Here is a 19,270-nt window from a genome sequence, read left to right as displayed (position 1 = left end):
GTTAGCACTTAGGAAGGATTTTTGAAAATTTAACCCTGCAGAAGGAACTCGGGCAGGAAGAACAGAAGGAAGAAGAACAAAGTATCGCCAGCGAAGGACGTCCTAACAACAGCATGGCAGAGTTCATCACAAGAAGTACCGGAACCGTTGAATAATCAATCGTCGATACCAAAGGTCTGTGACGAGAAAATCGGAAAGAACGTCACCGATTTGAAATCGGAAGACGATTTTAAGAAGACGAAGAGGAAACCGACCAATGATGATGAGGATGCAACGAGAAGTGGGACAAAGTTTGCCGATAGAGTGTACAATGTCATCGATAAGTTGGAGAAGGTCAGGATAAAGGACGATATGTATTTAGCTGGTGATTTCAATTCCAAGGACTTGGAGAGTGACTTCTTCTACAGCTCTGATGATATGGAAGACTTCTGCGATGATACGTAAGTGATGTTTTTTGTTAATTAAAAAAAAGTATTATAATTTATGTGTTGTAAAGTAGTAAAGTAAAGTAACAGCCTGTGTATGTCCCACTGCTGGGCTAAGATCTCCTCTCCCTTTTTGAAAAGAAGGTATGAAGCTTGTTCCACCACGCTGCTCCAATGCGGGTTGGTGGAATACACATGTGGCAAAATTTCAGTGAAATTAGACACATGCAGGTTTCCTCACGATGTTTTCCTTCACCGTAAAGCAAGAGATGAATTATAATCACAAATTAAGCACATGAAAATTCAGTGGTGCTTGCCCGGGCTTGAACCCACGATCATCGTTCAAGATTCACGCGTTCTTACCACTAGACCATCTCATCTCTTATGTGTTGTAATTTTAGGCATTTTCTTAAGGCTTTGCTTGCTTTCCACGGTATGGAAGAGCAAGAAACAATAACATATCTATTCGCTTCACCCGGAATTTCAATCAAGGCTTTATATTTAAGTACATTAACTAACATCTAGACTAAAAGAGTCAATTAGTTTCAGAGATGTAGAATAAGGATTACAGTGTTAATGTACCAGGAAATCTTTATGATTTCAGTCATCAGTGAGTCAGTCTCACCGAACGATTACATTAAAAGAGTCAATTAGTTTCAGTTAGGATTACAGTGTTAATGTACAAGGAGATCATAAACAGTGAGTCGGTCTCACCGAACGATGAGATTAAAAGAGTCAATTAGTTCCAGTTATGATTACAGTGTTAATGTACCAGGAGATCATAAACAGTGTGTCGGTCTCACCGAACGATTAGATTAAAAGAGTCAATTAGTTCCAGTTAGGATTACAGTATTAATGTACCAGGAGATCATAAACAGTGAGTCGGTCTCACCGAACGATTAGATTAAAAGAGTCAATTAGTTTCAGTTAGGATTACAGTGCTAATGTACCAGGAGATCATAAACAGTGTGTCGGTCTCACCGAACGATTAGATTAAAAGAGTCAATTAGTTTCAGATAGGATTACAGTGTTAATGTACTAGGAGATCATAAACAGTGAGTCGGTCTTACCGAACGATTAGATTAAAAGAGTTAATTTTGACTAGACGTTTAGCGCGGTTGATAGATACTTGCCTTTTCAGGTCGAAGGTTGTGGTTTCGATTCCCACCCAGGACAGACATTTGTGTGCACGAACATGTCTGTTTGTACTGAGTCTGAGTGTAATTTTCTGTATAAGTATGTATTTACAAAAGAAAAGTAGTATATGTAGTATATCAGTTGTCAGGTTTCCATAGCACGAGTTTTGTACAAGCTTAATTTGGGATCAGATGGCCGTGTGTGAAAAATGTCCCAGGTAATTATTATTATTAGTTTCAATGATTTGGAATTAGGATTACGTTGTTAATATACCAGGAGTACATAAACAGTGAGACGGTTTCACCGAACGATTAGATTAATAGAGTCAATTAGTTTCAGTTCTGATTACAGTGTTAATGTTCCAGGAGTTTTACAGTTTTAATCTAACCGTTCGGTTTAATTTATAATTGAATTATAATAATAATGTCCTCCAGACCGATTTCGGCTACGGCGGCCAATCTCAAGATTGATTAGCCAAATACGCAGGAGATATTATAGTGCACAAGTGTGTGCGCAAACACAGGTGCACTCCCTATTCCCTAACTCTCATAATCCGATGGGACGGCAATCCGATACGACCGGAAAGAGTTCAGGCGCAGGACCATCAGCTTTAAGTGCTTTCCGAGGCACGGGAGTGTACACATTTCCAACTTCCAGACTCCGGGCTGCTACTCAGAATTTTCTGACAGACAAACCCAATAGCTTTTTTTATTTGCCCGACCTGGGTATTGACCCGGAGGGGGTCTGCCTTACATCAAGCCACTAGACCAACGAGGCAGTCATAATTATACGAGGACTTTGAAGAGAATAGATTAGCATCTCAACCACCCCACTTACCATTTCCCTTATAATAAATTATTTTTTATTGGACAGAGAGTGTCTGACCAGAGACAAATATTAACCATCTACTTGATACTCAAATATCAATATTTGCAAAGAAGATGCTCTGAACATAATGAAGATAGTAGAAAGCGGCAACAGCACCAAGTTGTACTACTACTATAACAATAAAAAATCCAAATACAGTGCAGACTGGCGACATCTAGTGTCTACTACATGTAACATTATGCTAGACATTATGGTAAGTTCGTTTAATCATTAATTAAATCATATAATCGACTAAATGGGTACAATGATATTTATGATTATATACTAATGTATGGAATTCGATTAACGCTACAAGATTTACTATTGAGTTTCTTTCTTCGGTTCAGTTCTTCTTGGTAGAATCTGCATATATCCACAACTAGTAGCTTTAAACCTTTGTGAAATAATTCGAATGTACTTATAAGTCTACTTGATTAATTATCACCAACTCAGCAAGCGCGCATTGTCGTGAAACTTTCTTATGAACGCGGGTTGACACAATAATTGCCAATTTATTTTTTACAAAGTGTAGCTTAAATTATAAAGATTTTAAATAAAAAATCCAACATACTTTAATTATTTTTATTATAGTCTAATGATGTGCTAAAAAATGTTTTAATTTTTTTATAATATTGAATGACTGATTTAATTTTTTTTTTAATCTTTGCTAATATATAACATTTTTCTAAGTCAGTAAAAAACATTGTTTTATTTTTTAAGTCACAATCACACGTTTTATTCAAAGCATAATTAAATAAAAAGATTAATTTAGTCTAATAACACCCTAAAATTTTCATAAATCGATGACATGAAGCTAACTTTTATTAAAACTGGCCGTTTACTCTGACAAAATTAAAAAATTAAAGAAACACACGTTTCAAATTAATATTCTAAGCGAACTGCCACAGATAATACACAATTAATTATTTAACACCATCATTTCATCGCTTACCATTACTTTATCAAAGTTAAAATGAATCTTAGTGGAATAAATGTAAAATACAAATTTGATGATAAATATAGAGTAAATGTAAAAAATACACTTATAAATACAATTTTTTTAGTAGGATTACTTTTTAGGTATTTTAGTTCATACAAATTATAAATTAAAATATTTACTTACAATTGTTTTTACAGATTAAAAACGAAACAGCAAATTATTTAATTAATTTTGTTCCCATAAATATTTCTGAATTTTAAAATGGTGTCACTTAAAAATGTCTTACGTTTGTTAGCTTATAGGAACTAGAAAAATCATTTAGATTTAATGTACAAAATTTAAATACTTCAACAAAAGATATGTATACAACAATACAATAATATTAATCGCGCCAAAATTTAAATTTTAAATGGCGTCATGATTATGTTTAAAAATATATAATATTTTAATAAATTTAAATAACACAATACGAATTTGTAAATGGGGTCTTTTCAAAATAACAGAATATGACATAACAGAGCATTTTTTAATATTCTTGAGGATGGTTATCACACAAATGCTATTTCTGATGTTAGGTCTGCTATTCTTTTAATAATTATTGTTATTTAGCTTAGCGGTATTTTTTTCCATTCATGTTGCCGCAGAGTCTTAAACACAGGCCATTCCTTATATATTCAAAATGGCGCCTAATAAGAATAAAATATAATTTTCAAGCAGTGATGAATCGCTTGAATTTTGTAAAAATTTACCAAAATGTAATATATAATTTTTTTTTGGTACATATTCAAATTTAGTATTGCATAAGTTAGGTAATAGACGAAATTTCATTTATATTTATAACTGATCAGAATAAGATTGACGGGAATAGTTCGTGCTTATAATGCCTGAAGTTCTCAAAAAAATATGACCGAGTTATTACAACTTATACCTAAATACCTGGATGTTTATTTTTTAATTTATATATAATTAACATTATTTTATGCTGCAATTTTTTTAAATTTGTTATGTGTAATATAATAATCAGGTTAGTAAAGGTTTGAGTATGTTTTTTTATTTAAAAAAATAACTTTTAACGCGACACGTTTTCTTAGACCAAAAACGTAAATGATACTAATTATCTTTGTTTAAAAAAAAATCTTATTGCGCCCTTATATTGAAAAACGATTTATCCCATACTTATCAACCATTAATTGCTTTTATTAAATTATGTTTAATATTATTGTAGTTTAATTAATATCGATACCACAGATAGCTATAAAAATATTAATTAATACAAATCATAAAAAGTCAATGTCATATCGTCTAAAGTAAAATCGGCATTAAATAATCCGATCATTGATAGATAGATATCGTAATGTTATATAAATATGTATCATTAACTTAAAATTGCAATTTATAAACAGGAACTGGATATATCATTTAATGTACAAAGTTTAAATACAAAAATATGAAAGCTAATTTTGGTTTACCTCTTGAGGTAGTGATTATATTAATGGCGCCAAAATTGTAATTCAAAATGGCGTCATGACGTTTGTGTTTTTAAAATGCTAAGCATGTTTTTTTTTTTAAATAAATACAAAAATTATTTTACCGTACAACATTATTGTTTTAAATTTATAATCAATTTTTATTGGAGTCTTACATATCAGCGCGGCTTAATGCAAAAGTAACATCGGCATTGTAAGAGCTACCATTAACAAAAAAAAAAAAAAAAATACAAACCTAAAGATTTGTTCCTTGGGGCGTGATTATCATTTTAAAAACAGTTACGTAAAATTACACCCAGACTCAAGACAAACAGACATATTCATGCACACAAATGTCTGTCCTGGGTGGAAATCGAACCCACAACCTTCGGCGTGAAAAGGCAAGTATCTACCAACCGCGCCAAACGTCTCGTCAAAATTAACTCTTTTAATCTAATCGTTCGGTGAGACCGACTCACTGTTTATGATCTCCTGGTACATTAACACTGTAATCCTAACTGAAACTAATTGACTCTTTTAATCTATAATTGAATTATAATAATAATGTCCTCCAGACCGATTTCGGCTACGGCGGCCAATCTCAAGATTGATTAGCCAAATACGCAGGAGATATTATAGTGCACAAGTGTGTGCGCAAACACAGGTGCACTCCCTATTCCCTAACTCTCATAATCCGATGGGACGGCAATCCGATACGACCGGAAAGAGTTCAGGCGCAGGACCATCAGCTTTAAGTGCTTTCCGAGGCACGGGAGTGTACACATTTCCAACTCCCAGACTCCGGGCTGCTACTCAGAATTTTCTGACAGACAAACCCAATAGCTTTTTTTATTTGCCCGACCTGGGAATTGACCCGGAGGGGGTCTGCCTTACATCAAGCCACTAGACCAACGAGGCAGTCATAATTATACGAGGGCTTTGAAGAGAATAGATTAGCATCTCACCCACCCCGTTTACCATTTCCCTTATAATAAATTATTTTTTATTGGACAGAGAGTGTCTGACCAGAGACAAATATTAACCATCTACTTGATACTCAAATATCAATATTTGCAAAGAAGATGCTCTGAACATAATGAAGATAGTAGAAAGCGGCACCAGCATCAAGTTGTACTACTACTATAACAATAAAAAATCCAAATACAGTGCAGACTGGCGACATCTAGTGTCTACTACATGTAACATTATGGTAGACATTATGGTAAGTTCGTTTAATCATTAATTAAATCATATAATCGACTAAATGGGTACAATGATATTTATGATTATATACTAATGTATGGAATTCGATTAACGCTACAAGATTTACTATTGAGTTTCTTTCTTCGGTTCAGTTCTTCTTGGTAGAATCTGCATATATCCACAACTAGTAGCTTTAAGCCTTTGTGAAATAATTCGAATGTACTTATAAGTCTACTTGATTAATTATCACCAACTCAGCAAGCGCGCATTCTCGTGAAACTTTCTTATGAACGCGGGTTGACACAATAATTGCCAATTTCTTTTTTACAAAGTGTAGCTTAAATTATAAAGATTTTAAATAAAAAATCCAACATACTTTAATTATTCTTTATTATAGTCTAATGATGTGCTAAAAAATGTTTTAATTTTTTTTTTAATATTGAATGACTGATTTAAAAAATTTTTTAAACTTTGCTAATATATATTAGCAATTGTATTTGTATAACACTTTTCTAAGTCAGTAAAAAACATTGTTTTATTTGTTAAGTCACAATCACACGTTTTATTCAAAGCATAATTAAATAAAAAGATTAATTTAGTCTAATAACACCCTAAAATTTTCATAAATCGATGACACGAAGCTAAATTTTATTAAACTGGCCGTTTACTCTGACAAAATTAAAAAATTAAAGAAACACACGTTTCAAATTAATATTCTAAGCGAACTGCCACAGATAATACACAATTAATTATTTAACACCATCATTTCATCGCTTACCATTACTTTATCAAATTAAATTAATTCAGATTAATTGATACTTTGAGGCAAAGACATCTAATAAAATACGCACTTAAAATTTATGCAATAAGGACTATTATTGTATAAACAATAAGATATGTAAGAAAATTTTAAAGTCGTTAAGAAGAAGATAAAAGTTAAAATGAATCTTAGTGGAATATATATAAAATACAAATTTGATGATAAATATAGAGTAAATGTAAAAAATACACTTATAAATATACATTTTTTTAGTAGGATTACTTTTTAGGTATTTTTAGTTCATACAAATTATAAATTAAAATATTTACTTACAATTGTTTTTACATATGAAAAACGAAACAGCAAATTATTTAATTAATTTTGTTCCCATAAATATTTCTGAATTTCAAAATGGTGTCACTTAAAAATGTCTTACGTTTGTGTTACATAAATACGTATATTTAACTTAAAATAGCAAGTTATATCAGCTTACAGGAACTAGAAAAATCATTTAGATTTAATGTACAAAATTTAAATACTTCGATAAAAGATATGTATACAACAATACAATAATATGAATCGCGCCAAAATTTCAATTTAAAATGGCGTCATGATTATGTTTAAAAATATTTAATATTTTAATAAATTTAAATAACACAATACGAATTTGAAAATGGGGTCTTTTCAAAATAACAGAATATGACATAACAGAGCATTTTTTAATATTCTTGAGGATGGTTATCACACAAATGCTATTTCTGATGTTAGGTCTGCTATTCTTTTAATAATTATTGTTATATAGCATAGCGGTATTTTTTTCCATTCATGTTGCCGCAGAGTCTTAAACACAGGCCATTCCTTATATATTCAAAATGGCGCCTAATAAGAATAAAATATAATTTTCAAGCAGTGATGAATCGCTTGAATTTTGTAAAAATTTACCAAAATAGTAATATATAATTTTGTTTTGGTACATATTCAAATTTAGTATTGCATAAGTTAGGTAATAGACGAAATTTCATTTATATTTATAACTGATCAGAATATGATTGACGGGAATAGTTCGTGCTTATAATGCCTGAAGTTCTCAAAAAAATATGACCGAGTTATTACAACTTATACCTAAATACCTGGATGTTTATTTTTTAATTTATATATAATTAACATTATTTTATGCTGCAATTTTTTTAAATTTGTTATGTGTAATATAATAATCAGGTTAGTAAAGGTTTGAATATGTTTTTTTATTTCAAAAATAACTTTTAATGCGACACGTTTTCTTAGACCAAAAACGTTAATGATACTAATTATCTTTGTTTAAAAAAAATCTTATTCAACCATTAATTGCTTTTATTAAATTATGTTTAATATTATTGTAGTTTAATTAATATCGATGCCACAGATAGCTATAAAAATATTAATTAATACAAATCATAAAAAGTCAATGTCATATCGTCTAAAGTAAAATCGGCATTAAATAATCCGATCATTGATAGTTAGATATCGTAATGTAATATAAATATGTATCATTAACTTAAAATTGCAATTTATAAACAGGAACTGGATATATCATTTAATGTACAAAGTTTAAATACTAACAATATGAAAGCTAATTTTGGTTTACCTCTTGTGGTAGTGATTATATTAATGGCGCCAAAATTGTAATTCAAAATGGCGTCATGACGTTTGTGTTTTTAAAATACTAAGCATGTTTTTTTTTTGAAAATAAATACAAAAATTATTTTACTGTACAACATTATTGTTTTAAATTTATAATCAATTGTTATTGGAGTTTTACATATCAGCGCGGCTTAATAATGCAAAAGTAACATTGGCATTGTAAGAGCTACCATTAACAAAAAAAATACAAACCTAAAGATTTGTTCCTTGGGGCGTGATTATCATTTTAAAAACAGTTACGTTATATATGTATGCATATAAATATGTTATTTCATTTAAATAGAAAATAACTAGTGTATTAAAGCCACAAGAGTAGACAAAGGCAAATTAACAACCGACATTGAATTGGCGCGATATCATTGGTCGAGATTTTGAATTATCTGTGATTTTTGCGAAAAAATTGCTTTTATTCGGGAAAGTAGTTAAGCTGAACTGTTAGCGAATATCACGGGATATGGAAATATAAAGTTAGTTTATATTTACTCCTACGATTGGAATATACTAAATATACATTTCAACTAATTGTAAAGGGTGTATTAAATACAATATTAACACGTACATAGTGCTATTTTGATTTTAAATAAGAATATTTAATTTAAATCTCAGTTTATTTGAAACTTTAAGTCAACTAACTTCTAAATAAGTTATTATTGTAACAATTTAACATACGATAAGATTATCATAGTCCTGTCACCGTGGCGTCACGGAAGGGTAGATAGGCAAACATGGTATAACTAAGAATTTATTGTTATTGAACGTACATATTTTAAATATAAAGACTTATAACCTTTTACTGTTGCGATTTCTGTTTCTCTTTTTTAATTTCAAATAGGAAGGCAAATGAAATTTTGGTGGTAATTCTCCACCGCGTCATTGGCGTTTTAAGAAATATTAACCATCATTTATATTGTCAATGTGCCACCAACATTGGGAACCAAGATGTAATATGCATTGTGTATGTACGTTATTTCATAAACCTAGTTATATAATTATTTAATATTAACTAGAAATTGGATGTATTATATTTTCATATATATATATATATATATATATATATATATAAGCCTTTAGATACGTAATAAAAACTCTGACACTGATTAATTAACTGATTGAATAAAAATGAGTTATGAGTGAAAATTTGCTCGATCACATATGATGGTTTATTAAAAATTTGTCCGCTAGTGTTAAATATATGAAAGTTTATATGGATGGTCCACATTTTTTTATACAGTGTTGCCAACTTGGGGGTTTTCCCCCTAAATAGGGCTATGTCAGATGAAATCAAATAGGATATTTTCAGGTTAGACATTTTTAGGAGGAACATTTTTTAAAGAAATTCTCTCCGGGGATTAACTCTTCAGCTTCATTTAATTGAGTATATTTCTAGTTTACTAATGCTACTTGCAGTACTTGATTTGCTTTTTTTTTAACATCATATTATAAATGTATTTTGTATTTGTTTCAATTCATCCGTCAGGAGGAAACGGGGGACTTTCGAGATGGTGCTAGGGGAGGATGCTTCTAAGAGGTTGGCAACACTGTTTTTATGTAACATAAAAATACCATCATCGTTTGTCGTTTTTTGTAATTTAATCCGCAAGGCGAAACGCCCCCCACGCAATCATGAAGTGAACACGACAAGAAAACTGGTTACAGATACAATTAATATATTTAATTTATCTAGAATATTCTAGAGAGATCTCGAATTTGACATTGGAGCCGTGTTCTATAGAATTCATGGTATGTACGGGAAGGTTTGCGTGACTCGGCCGATGGCTCTGTAACAAAACAATTTCGTTAATATATAAAAATGGCTGTTTGTGTATCTGTTTGTGATTAATAGAGTTCGGACCGTTTGAATCACCATCATAGTTGAAATTTAGATGTATGTCTCATGGATGATTTTATAATATCCACTTCGTTGTAACGCCGCTAGATGGCGCTGTACCACATTAACAGCCACCTACCGGGTTTTGCTAGTAAAGTACAAAAGCGGCTGTTGGTCGAAGATATCCCTTCTTAAGAACAAAACTTATTCCAACATTATTCAAAACAGTTACAGTATATAAATGTCCCCCAGCTGGGCTAAAACCTCTCCTTCTCAGGAGAAGGTTTGAGCTTATTCCACAACCTGCTTCGATGCATGGATTTCCTTCACCGAACACTTATAAATTAAATGTGTGAAAGTCAGTGCAGCTAGCAATCTCGGATACCAACACTGAGCTGACGATATACTTTATTAGCTCAACAATTCAACTGTAATTAGAAGTTATCGTTGGGTTCGTTGAGCGGTACCTGGTCCCCAGTCCCGCCGTGAACAGCAGCCGGCGGCCCCGCACGAGTTACTCCGGACAGCGGGCGAACCTGAACAGCACGGAGGCCCTCTCGCCCGCCCTCAGCACGTTGTTCGGAGACATTATACCCTAAAGCGAAAAATATACCCGTGGTCAGCGATGAGATGAGCAACCCGATGGTAAATGGTCACCACCGCCCATAGACATTGACACCGCAATAAATATTAACCATCGGTTACATCACCAATGCGTCACCAACCTTGGGAACTAAGATGTTATGTCCCTCGTGCCTGCAGTTACACTGTTTTACTCACCAACAACAATGCTATTGCTGTTTGGCGGCAGAATATATTATAAGTGTGTGTGGTAACTGGTGGTAAGGACATTGTGCAAGCCCGCCTGGGTAGGTACCACCCACTCATCAGATATTCTACCGCTAAACAGGAATATAACATAAAAAAATAAATATCATTATCATACTTAAGTATTTTACGCAACACCACCAACTATACCAAAATTAAAATATTTAATTCCACCCCGCAAAGTGAGTTTGATGTATGTATTCGTTACCTCAAAAATGGCCGTCTGACGCACGTTCCCGACATGCACAGAGCACTGGAACTCTGGGTAGATGGCCGTGGAGTATCTCAGGACATGCACGGATGCCTGTTATATTCAATCAAATTTAATTCATGACCGCATTACATATTATATTGCACAGTCTGTGCTAATATTGCTAGCATATAAAAAAACAGCCGAGATGGTCCAGGCACCACTGAATTTTCATGTGCTTAATTTGTGATTATAATTCATCTCGTACTTTACGATGAAGGAAAACATCGCGAGGAAACCTGCATGTGTCTAATTTCACTGAAATTCTGCCACATGTGTATTCCACCAAACCGCACTGGAGCAGCGTGGTGGAATAAGCTCCAAGCCTTCTGTTCAAAAAAGGGAGAGGAGGCCTTTAGCCCAGCAGTAGGACATTCACATGCTGTTACGGATAAAAAAACACACACACACAATGTGCTGTGCAAACACATACAAATCTATAGTCGATTCCAATAGCAAGTAGAGTATATAAGCAACTTTGACTTTGAAATTTGGTCGAAATCTTAATATTCTGTGGTATTGACTATGGATTCGCGAAAAATTTAGCGTTTTGGTTATCTGTGAAGTTGTTATCGGAACTTTGTAAGTAAAACTAAAGTGTATACAAGTAGTTAAGTGTAACAGTGTCGTGTTGTATATAGAGATATATTGATCGAGAAGTGTTTGTAGTGTACAATACAGCAGAGCTGGTAGCGAATCGCATGGAATCGCATATCTAAGGTTTGCTAATTTTTTAAAAACGAGTAGAGTTTTCTGCTCACCTGAAAGTATATACAGCCTCTAGGGTCGTTTGGGTCTTCGAGGAACACCAGGTCGTCACACACGCACTTGTCCTGCGTATCGCTCGACACGTGCGCGTCGCTGTACTTGCTCCCGTCGTCCGACACGTACACGTTCGTGCACTTCGTGTCCGATGTCTTCGTGAGGCTGTTCTTCACGTTGGCGATGTCCTGGAGGATATTCTTGTTCTGTCTCCTCGCGTTCTTTCGATTCTTCTCCGAAGCTTGCAACGAGTGGACTAGTTCTGATATCTGTAACAATGAATTTTGAAAATAAAAAAATATATCACTTTTTTAATTTCGTATAGGTACGCTGGCAAATGACCACCATATGGTAAAAGGTCGTCACTACCCATAGACTTTGTCACAATCTATTAACCACCCCTATCATCGTAATGCGCCATCAACCTTGGGGATTAAGATATTACGTCTCTTATGCCTATAGTTACACTGTCTAACTCATCTTTCAAACTAGCACACAATAATACTAAGTATTGCCATGGCGGTAGAAACGTTATTCAAAAAAGCCTTTTTAAATCGTTTGTATAATATAATTTTAAATATAAAGCTACAACCAGTATGGCTACTCTGTAAGAACATTCTCTCACTCATCATCATCATGTCAACATTTCACCGGAGAGTGATGAATCTAAAATTCTAGAATAGCACTACTGGCCGCATATATATATTCTGTCTTAAATACATGTAAGTTTTTATTTAGTAATAAGGTTTGCATTAGCGACCCACCTGTCGTCCTCTGCAAGTCCCGGGCGGACAGCCTCCGAAGGTGGGCCGCTCGTGTCCAGCGGCGTAGCCCCCCGGCCGCGCTAGCAGCACCATGCCCTGCCGCAGTCCCGGCGGGAAGCGACCCAGGCCCAGCAATGCCGACTGTCCCGCGCGCACGCTGCCGCACAGGACGCGGTTGCGGTATATCGTGCGCACGGATATCTCCGCGAACTCGCCGGACTCCAGAGGTCCTGGGGGGGGGGGTGTTAAATATACGTCGCTCTATTCATCTCACAACTAACAGAACACAACGCACCTATGATAAGTTCGTCGCCCTCGTAGAGTCGCCCTCGCGCGAGCAGTCCCCCCACGACGGGCCCCGTCGAGTCCCCTACGTGGAAAATTTCGTCTATTTGAAACTCGCACGCCTCCTGTAAAGTGACATAAATTATAACATTTATAATTTAATAAAAAGGATACTAGTCAACTGCGCAACATATGGTTTACTCACGTCCTCGGGGCGCTGCAGGTCGCGGCGCGGCGCCAGCGCCAGCAGGCACGCGTGCAGCGCGTTGAGGCCGGCGCCGCGCACGCAGCTCACCGGGAACACGGCCACCCTGCCGGCCGACACTACTGTGATTTGCGTTCAACTATATATATATATATCTGATCCGAAACTAAGCAGAGCTTGTACTATGGCAACCAGACAACTGATATACTATTCTATAGACAATTACACACAGACTCAGGAAAAACAGACATGTTAATGCACACAATTGTCTGTCCTGAGTGGGAATCGAACCCACAACCTTTGGCGTGAAAGGCAGTAGAGGCACACGTACACTCGACTCTGACGAACCAGGTCCACACGTACCACCAACATGGAGAAGGAGTGGTCTTCCAAACAGCGCAATCGGTGATAACAAACACCCGCCCTGACGAACAAGCATACTCCGGCTTTCGCTTTAAAAGATTCTTCTAGCATGTAGCCGGGATAGTTAAGGTAGCTGGTGTCGGCAGGGTGGAGTATTTGCGTCTCCGTGAGAAACAGCATTGATTATAATTGAAACTAATTGACTCTTTTAATCTAATTGTTCGGTGAAACTGTCTCACTGTTTATATTCTCCTGGTACATTAACAACGTAATCATAATTCTATAAGTATGTATTTACAAAAGAAAAGTAGTATATGTAGTATATCAGTTGTCAGGTTTCCAAAGCACGAGTTTTGTAAGAGCTTAATTTGGGATCAGATGGCCGTGTGTGAAAAATGTCCCAGGATATTATTATTATTAGTTTCAAAGATTTAGAATTAGGATTACGATGTTAATGTACCAGGAGAACATAAACAGTGAGACGGTCTCACCGAACGATTAGATTAAAAGAGTCAATTAGTTTCAGTTAGGATTACAGTGTTAATGTAGCAGGAGATCATAAACAGTGAGTCGGTCTCACCGAACGATTAGATTAAAAGAGTCAATTAGTTTCAGTTAGGTTTACAGTGTTAATGTACCAGGAGATCATAAGCAGTGAGTCGGTCTCACCGAACGATTAGTTTAAAAGAGTCAATTAGTTTCAGTTAGGATTACAGTGTTAATGTACCAGGAGATCATAAACAGTGAGACGGTGTCACCGAACGATTTGATTAATAGAGTTAATTTTGACGAGACGTTTGGCGCGGTTGGTAGATACTTGCCTTTTCACGCCGAAGGCTGAGGGTTCGATTCCCACCCAGGCCAGACATTTGTGTGCATGAACATGTCTGTTTGTCCTGAGTCTGGGTGTAATTTTCTGTATAAGTATGTATTTACAAAAGAAAAGTAGTATATGTAGTATATCAGTTGTCAGGTTTCCATAGGACGAGTTTTGTACAAGCTTAATTTGGGATCAGATGGCCGTGTGTGAAAAATGTCCCAGGATATTATTATTATTAGTTTCAAAGATTTAGAATTAGGATTACGTGGTTAATGTACCAGGAGAACATAAACAGAGAGACGGTTTCACCGAACGATTAGATTAAAAGAGTCAATTAGTTTCAGTTAAGATTACAGTGTTAATGTATCAGGAGATCATACACAGTGTGTCGGTCTCACCGAACGAATAGATTAAAAGAGTCAATTAGTTCCAGTTAGGATTACGTTGTTAATGTACCTGGAGAACATAAACAGTGAGACGGTCTCACCGAACGCGGATGGCATTAATCGAAATAAGATCAATGTTAAATATATTCGATTTGGCCCTCAGAACATCCGACACCGACGATTCCGGCGACGAGTGCTACGGGAGTCTACCCCCGGAGCCTCGTTTCGGGAACGTCGAGTACAAACTGCAGCTGGTCTCGCCGTGCGAGCGACGCTTCCAGCACCTGGTGACGCAAGTGAATAATAAATAATATTCAATATATAATATTATATATCACTTAGGTAGCTAACTGTGTAGGTATCACCCACTCATCAGATATTCTACCGCAAAATAGCAGTACTTGGTATTGTTGTGTTCCGGTTTGAAGGGTGAGTGAGCCAGTGTAATTACAGGCACAAGGGACATAACGTCTCAGTTCCCAAGGTTGGTGGCACATTTGCGATGTAAGCGATGGTTAACATTTCTTACAATGCCTATGTCTATGGGCGTTAGTGACCACTTACCATCAGGTGGCCCATATGCTCGTCCGCTTTCCTATTCTATAAGAAAAAAATTATCTCGCTGAATGTCAATCCAGCCAAAATATTATTACAGAAACCGCTGTTAATAATTGACGAGAATATGGCAAGGAACTGCGTTGCGCCGCAAAAGTCGATACAGGACACCATAGACAATGTAGACGAGGAAATCAAAAAGGATGAGGAGTGAATAGCTTCACAAGCCTTTATTTAACCCGAAGTGTTTCTGAGTTAACTCTTATATATGACTTTAAAACGAGTTCCATACTATTGGTAATGGTAATAATATTGTCTATAGCTACGTCAACCACCCTTGCTAGATACTTGCCTTTCACGCCAAAGGTTGTGGGTTCGATTCCCACTCAGGACAGACAATTGTGTGCATAAACACATTTTCCACGTAGGGGACTCGACGGGGCCCATCGTGGGGGGACTGCTCGCGCGAGGGCGACTCTACCCAGGACCTCTGGAGTCCGGCGAGTTCGCGGAGATATCCGTGCGCACGATATACCGCAACCGCGTCCCGTGCGGCAGCGTGCGCGCGGGACAGTCGGCGTCGCTGGGCCTGGGGCGCTTCCCGCCGGGACTGCGGCAGGGCATGGTGCTGCTGGCGCGGCCAGGGGGCTACGCCGCGGGACACGAGCGGCCCACCTTCGGAGGCTGTCCGCCCGGGACTTGCAGAGGACGACGGGTGGGTCGCTAATTCAAACCTTATTACTAAATAAAAACTTACAAGTATTTAAGACAGAATATATATACGCGGCCAGTATTCTAGAATTTTAGATTCATCACTCTCCGGTAAAATGTTGACATGATGATGATGATGATGATGATGAGTGAGAGAATGTTCTTACAGAGTAGCCATACTGGTTGTAGCTTTATATTTAAAATTATATTATACAAACGATTTAAAAAGGCTTTTTTGAATAACGTTTCTACCGCCAAATAGCAATACTTAGTATTATTGTGTTCTAGTTTGAAAGATGAGTTAGACAGTGTAACTATAGGCACAAGAGACTTAATATCTTAATCCCCAAGGTTGATGGCGCATTACGATGTTAGGGGTGATTAATAGACTGTGACAAAATCTATTGGTAGTGACGACCACTTACCATAAGGTGGTCATTTACCAGCGTACCTATACGAAATTAAAAAAGTGATATATTTTTTTATTTTCAAAATTCATTGTTTTAGATATGAGAACTAGTCCACTCATCGCAAGCTTCGGAATAGAATCGAAAGAACGCGAGGAGACAGATCAAGAATATCCTCCAGGACATCGCCAATGTGAAGAACAGCCTCACGAAGACATCGGACACGAAGTGCACGAACGTGTACGTGTCGGACGACGGGAGCAAGTACAGCGACGCGCACGTGTCGAGCGACACGCAGGACAAGTGCGTGTGTGACGACCTGGTGTTCCTCGAAGACCCAAACGACCCTAGACGCTGTATATACTTTCAGGTGAGCAGAAAACTCTACTCGTTTTTCGTTAGATTTGCGATTCCATGCGATTCGCTACCAGCTCTGCTGTATTGTACACTACAAACACTTCTCGATCAATATATCTCTATATATAACACGACACTGTTACACTTAACCACTTATATACACTTTAGTTTTACTTACAAAGTTCCGATAACAACTTCACAGATAACCAAAACGCTAAATTTATACGACTATAGATTTGTATATGTTTGCACAGCACATTGTGTGTGTGTGTGTTTTTTTATCCGTAACAGCACATGAATGTCCTACTGCTGGGCTAAAGGCCTCCTCTCCCTTTTTTGAGGAGAAGGTTTGGAGCTTATTCCACCACGCTGCTCCAGTGCGGTTTGGTAGAATACACATGTGGCAGAATTTCAGTGAAATTAGACACATGCAGGTTTCCTCACGATGTTTTCCTTCATCGTAAAGTACGAGATGAATTACAATCACAAATTAAGTACATGAAAATTCAGTGGTGCCTGGATAATCTCGGCTGTTTTTTTATATGCTAGCAATATTAGCACAGACTGTGCAATATAATATGTAATGTGGTAATGAATTAAATTTGATTGAACGTAACAGGCATCCGTGCATGTCCTGAGACACTCCACGGCCATCTACCCAGAGTTCCAGTGCTCTATGCATGTCGGGAACGTGCGTCAGACGGCTATTATCGAGGTAACGAATACATACATCAAACTCACTTTGCGGAGTGGAATTAAATAGTTTAATTTTGGTATAGTTGGTGGTGTTGCGTAAAATACTTAAGTATGATAATGATATTTATTTTTTATGTTATATTCCTGTTTAGCGGTAGAATATGTGATGAGTGGGTGGTACCTACGCAGGCGGGTTTGCACAATGCCCTTACCACCAGTTACCACACACTCATAATATATTCTGCCGCCAAACAGCAATAGCATTGTTGTTGGTGAGTAAAACAGTGTTACTACAGGCACGAGGACATAACATCTTAGTTCCCAAGGTTGGTGACGCATTGTTGATGTAAGCGATGGTTAATATTTATTGCGGTGTCAATGTCTATGGGCGGTGGTGACCACTTACCATCAGGTGGCCCATATGCTATAAGAACAATCCCCCACCCACTTGCAAAGCCCGGGCAAACACCACTGCACTTTGATGTGCTTAATTAATGGGCACATTGTCAGGAGATCTGCTTTTATGGGATGAAGTATTGCTATGTATATCCATCAACCCGCATTGAAACTGCAATTTAGAGCTCCAAATCACAAGTGGAGGGGAGGGCTTAGCCCAGCAGAGGCGTTATTTTTTTATAATAAGTAAATAGAAAAGAAAAGTAAAAGTAAGTTGTACGCTAGAAGTGAGATTTGGAAGCATGTAAAGACATTGTTTGATATATTTTTCGCTTTAGGGTATAATGTCTCCGAACAACGTGCTGAGGGCGGGTGAGGGGCCTCCGTGCTTTTCAGGTTCGCCCGCTGTCCGGAGTACCTCGTGCGGGGCCGCCGGCTGCTGTTCACGGCGGGGCTGGGGACCAGGTACCGCTCAACGAACCCAACGATAACTTCTAATTACAGTTGAATTGTTGAGCCAATAAAGTATATCGTCAACTCAGTGTTGGTATCCGAGATCGCTAGCTCCACTGACTTTCACATATTTAATTTATAAGTGTTCGGTGAAGGAAATCCATGCATCGAAGCAGGTTGTGGAATAAGCTCAAACCTTCTCCTGAGAAGGAGAGGTTTTAGCCCAGCTGTGGGACATTTATAGACTGTTACTGTTTTGAATCATATTGGAATAAGTTTTGTACTTAAGAAGAAATGTCTTGGACCAGCTGACACTTTTATACTATAATAGCAAAACCTGGTAGGCGGCCGGTGATGTGGTACAGCGCCATCTAGCGGCGTTACAACGAAGTGGATATTATAAAATCATCCATGAGACATACATCTAAATTTCAACTATAATGGTGATTCAAACGGTCCGAACTCTATTAATCACAAACAGATACACAAACAGCCATTTTTATATATTAACGAAATTGTTTTGTTACAGAGCCATTGGCCGGGTCACGCAAACCTTCCCGTACATACCATGAATTCTATAGAACACGGCTCCATTGTAAAATTCGAGATCTCTCTAGAATATTCTAGATAAATTAAATATATTAATTGTATCTGTAACCAGTTTTCTTGTCGTGTTCACTTCATGATTGCGTGGGGGACGTTTCGCCTTGCGGATTTAATTACAAA

General features: G+C 36.5%; 1 protein-coding gene across 1 annotated transcript in view; it reads right to left on the bottom strand.

Annotated features, from left to right (window-relative positions):
- LOC126778579 (uncharacterized) overlaps nucleotides 1–19,270 on the bottom strand; it is a 152,562-nt gene that overhangs the window by 87,800 nt on the left and 45,492 nt on the right. Inside the window, exon 4 of the mRNA XM_050502255.1 lies at nucleotides 12,146–12,415. Coding sequence (XP_050358212.1) covers nucleotides 12,146–12,415 — 270 coding nt within the window. The remainder of the gene's footprint in view (nucleotides 1–12,145; nucleotides 12,416–19,270) is intronic.

This window comes from Nymphalis io, chromosome 26, assembly GCF_905147045.1.
Source record: "Nymphalis io chromosome 26, ilAglIoxx1.1, whole genome shotgun sequence".
Taxonomy (NCBI): Eukaryota; Metazoa; Arthropoda; class Insecta; order Lepidoptera; family Nymphalidae; genus Nymphalis; species Nymphalis io.
Note: the sequence above shows the minus strand (reverse complement) of the source record. Positions and strands in the feature narration are given on the sequence as shown.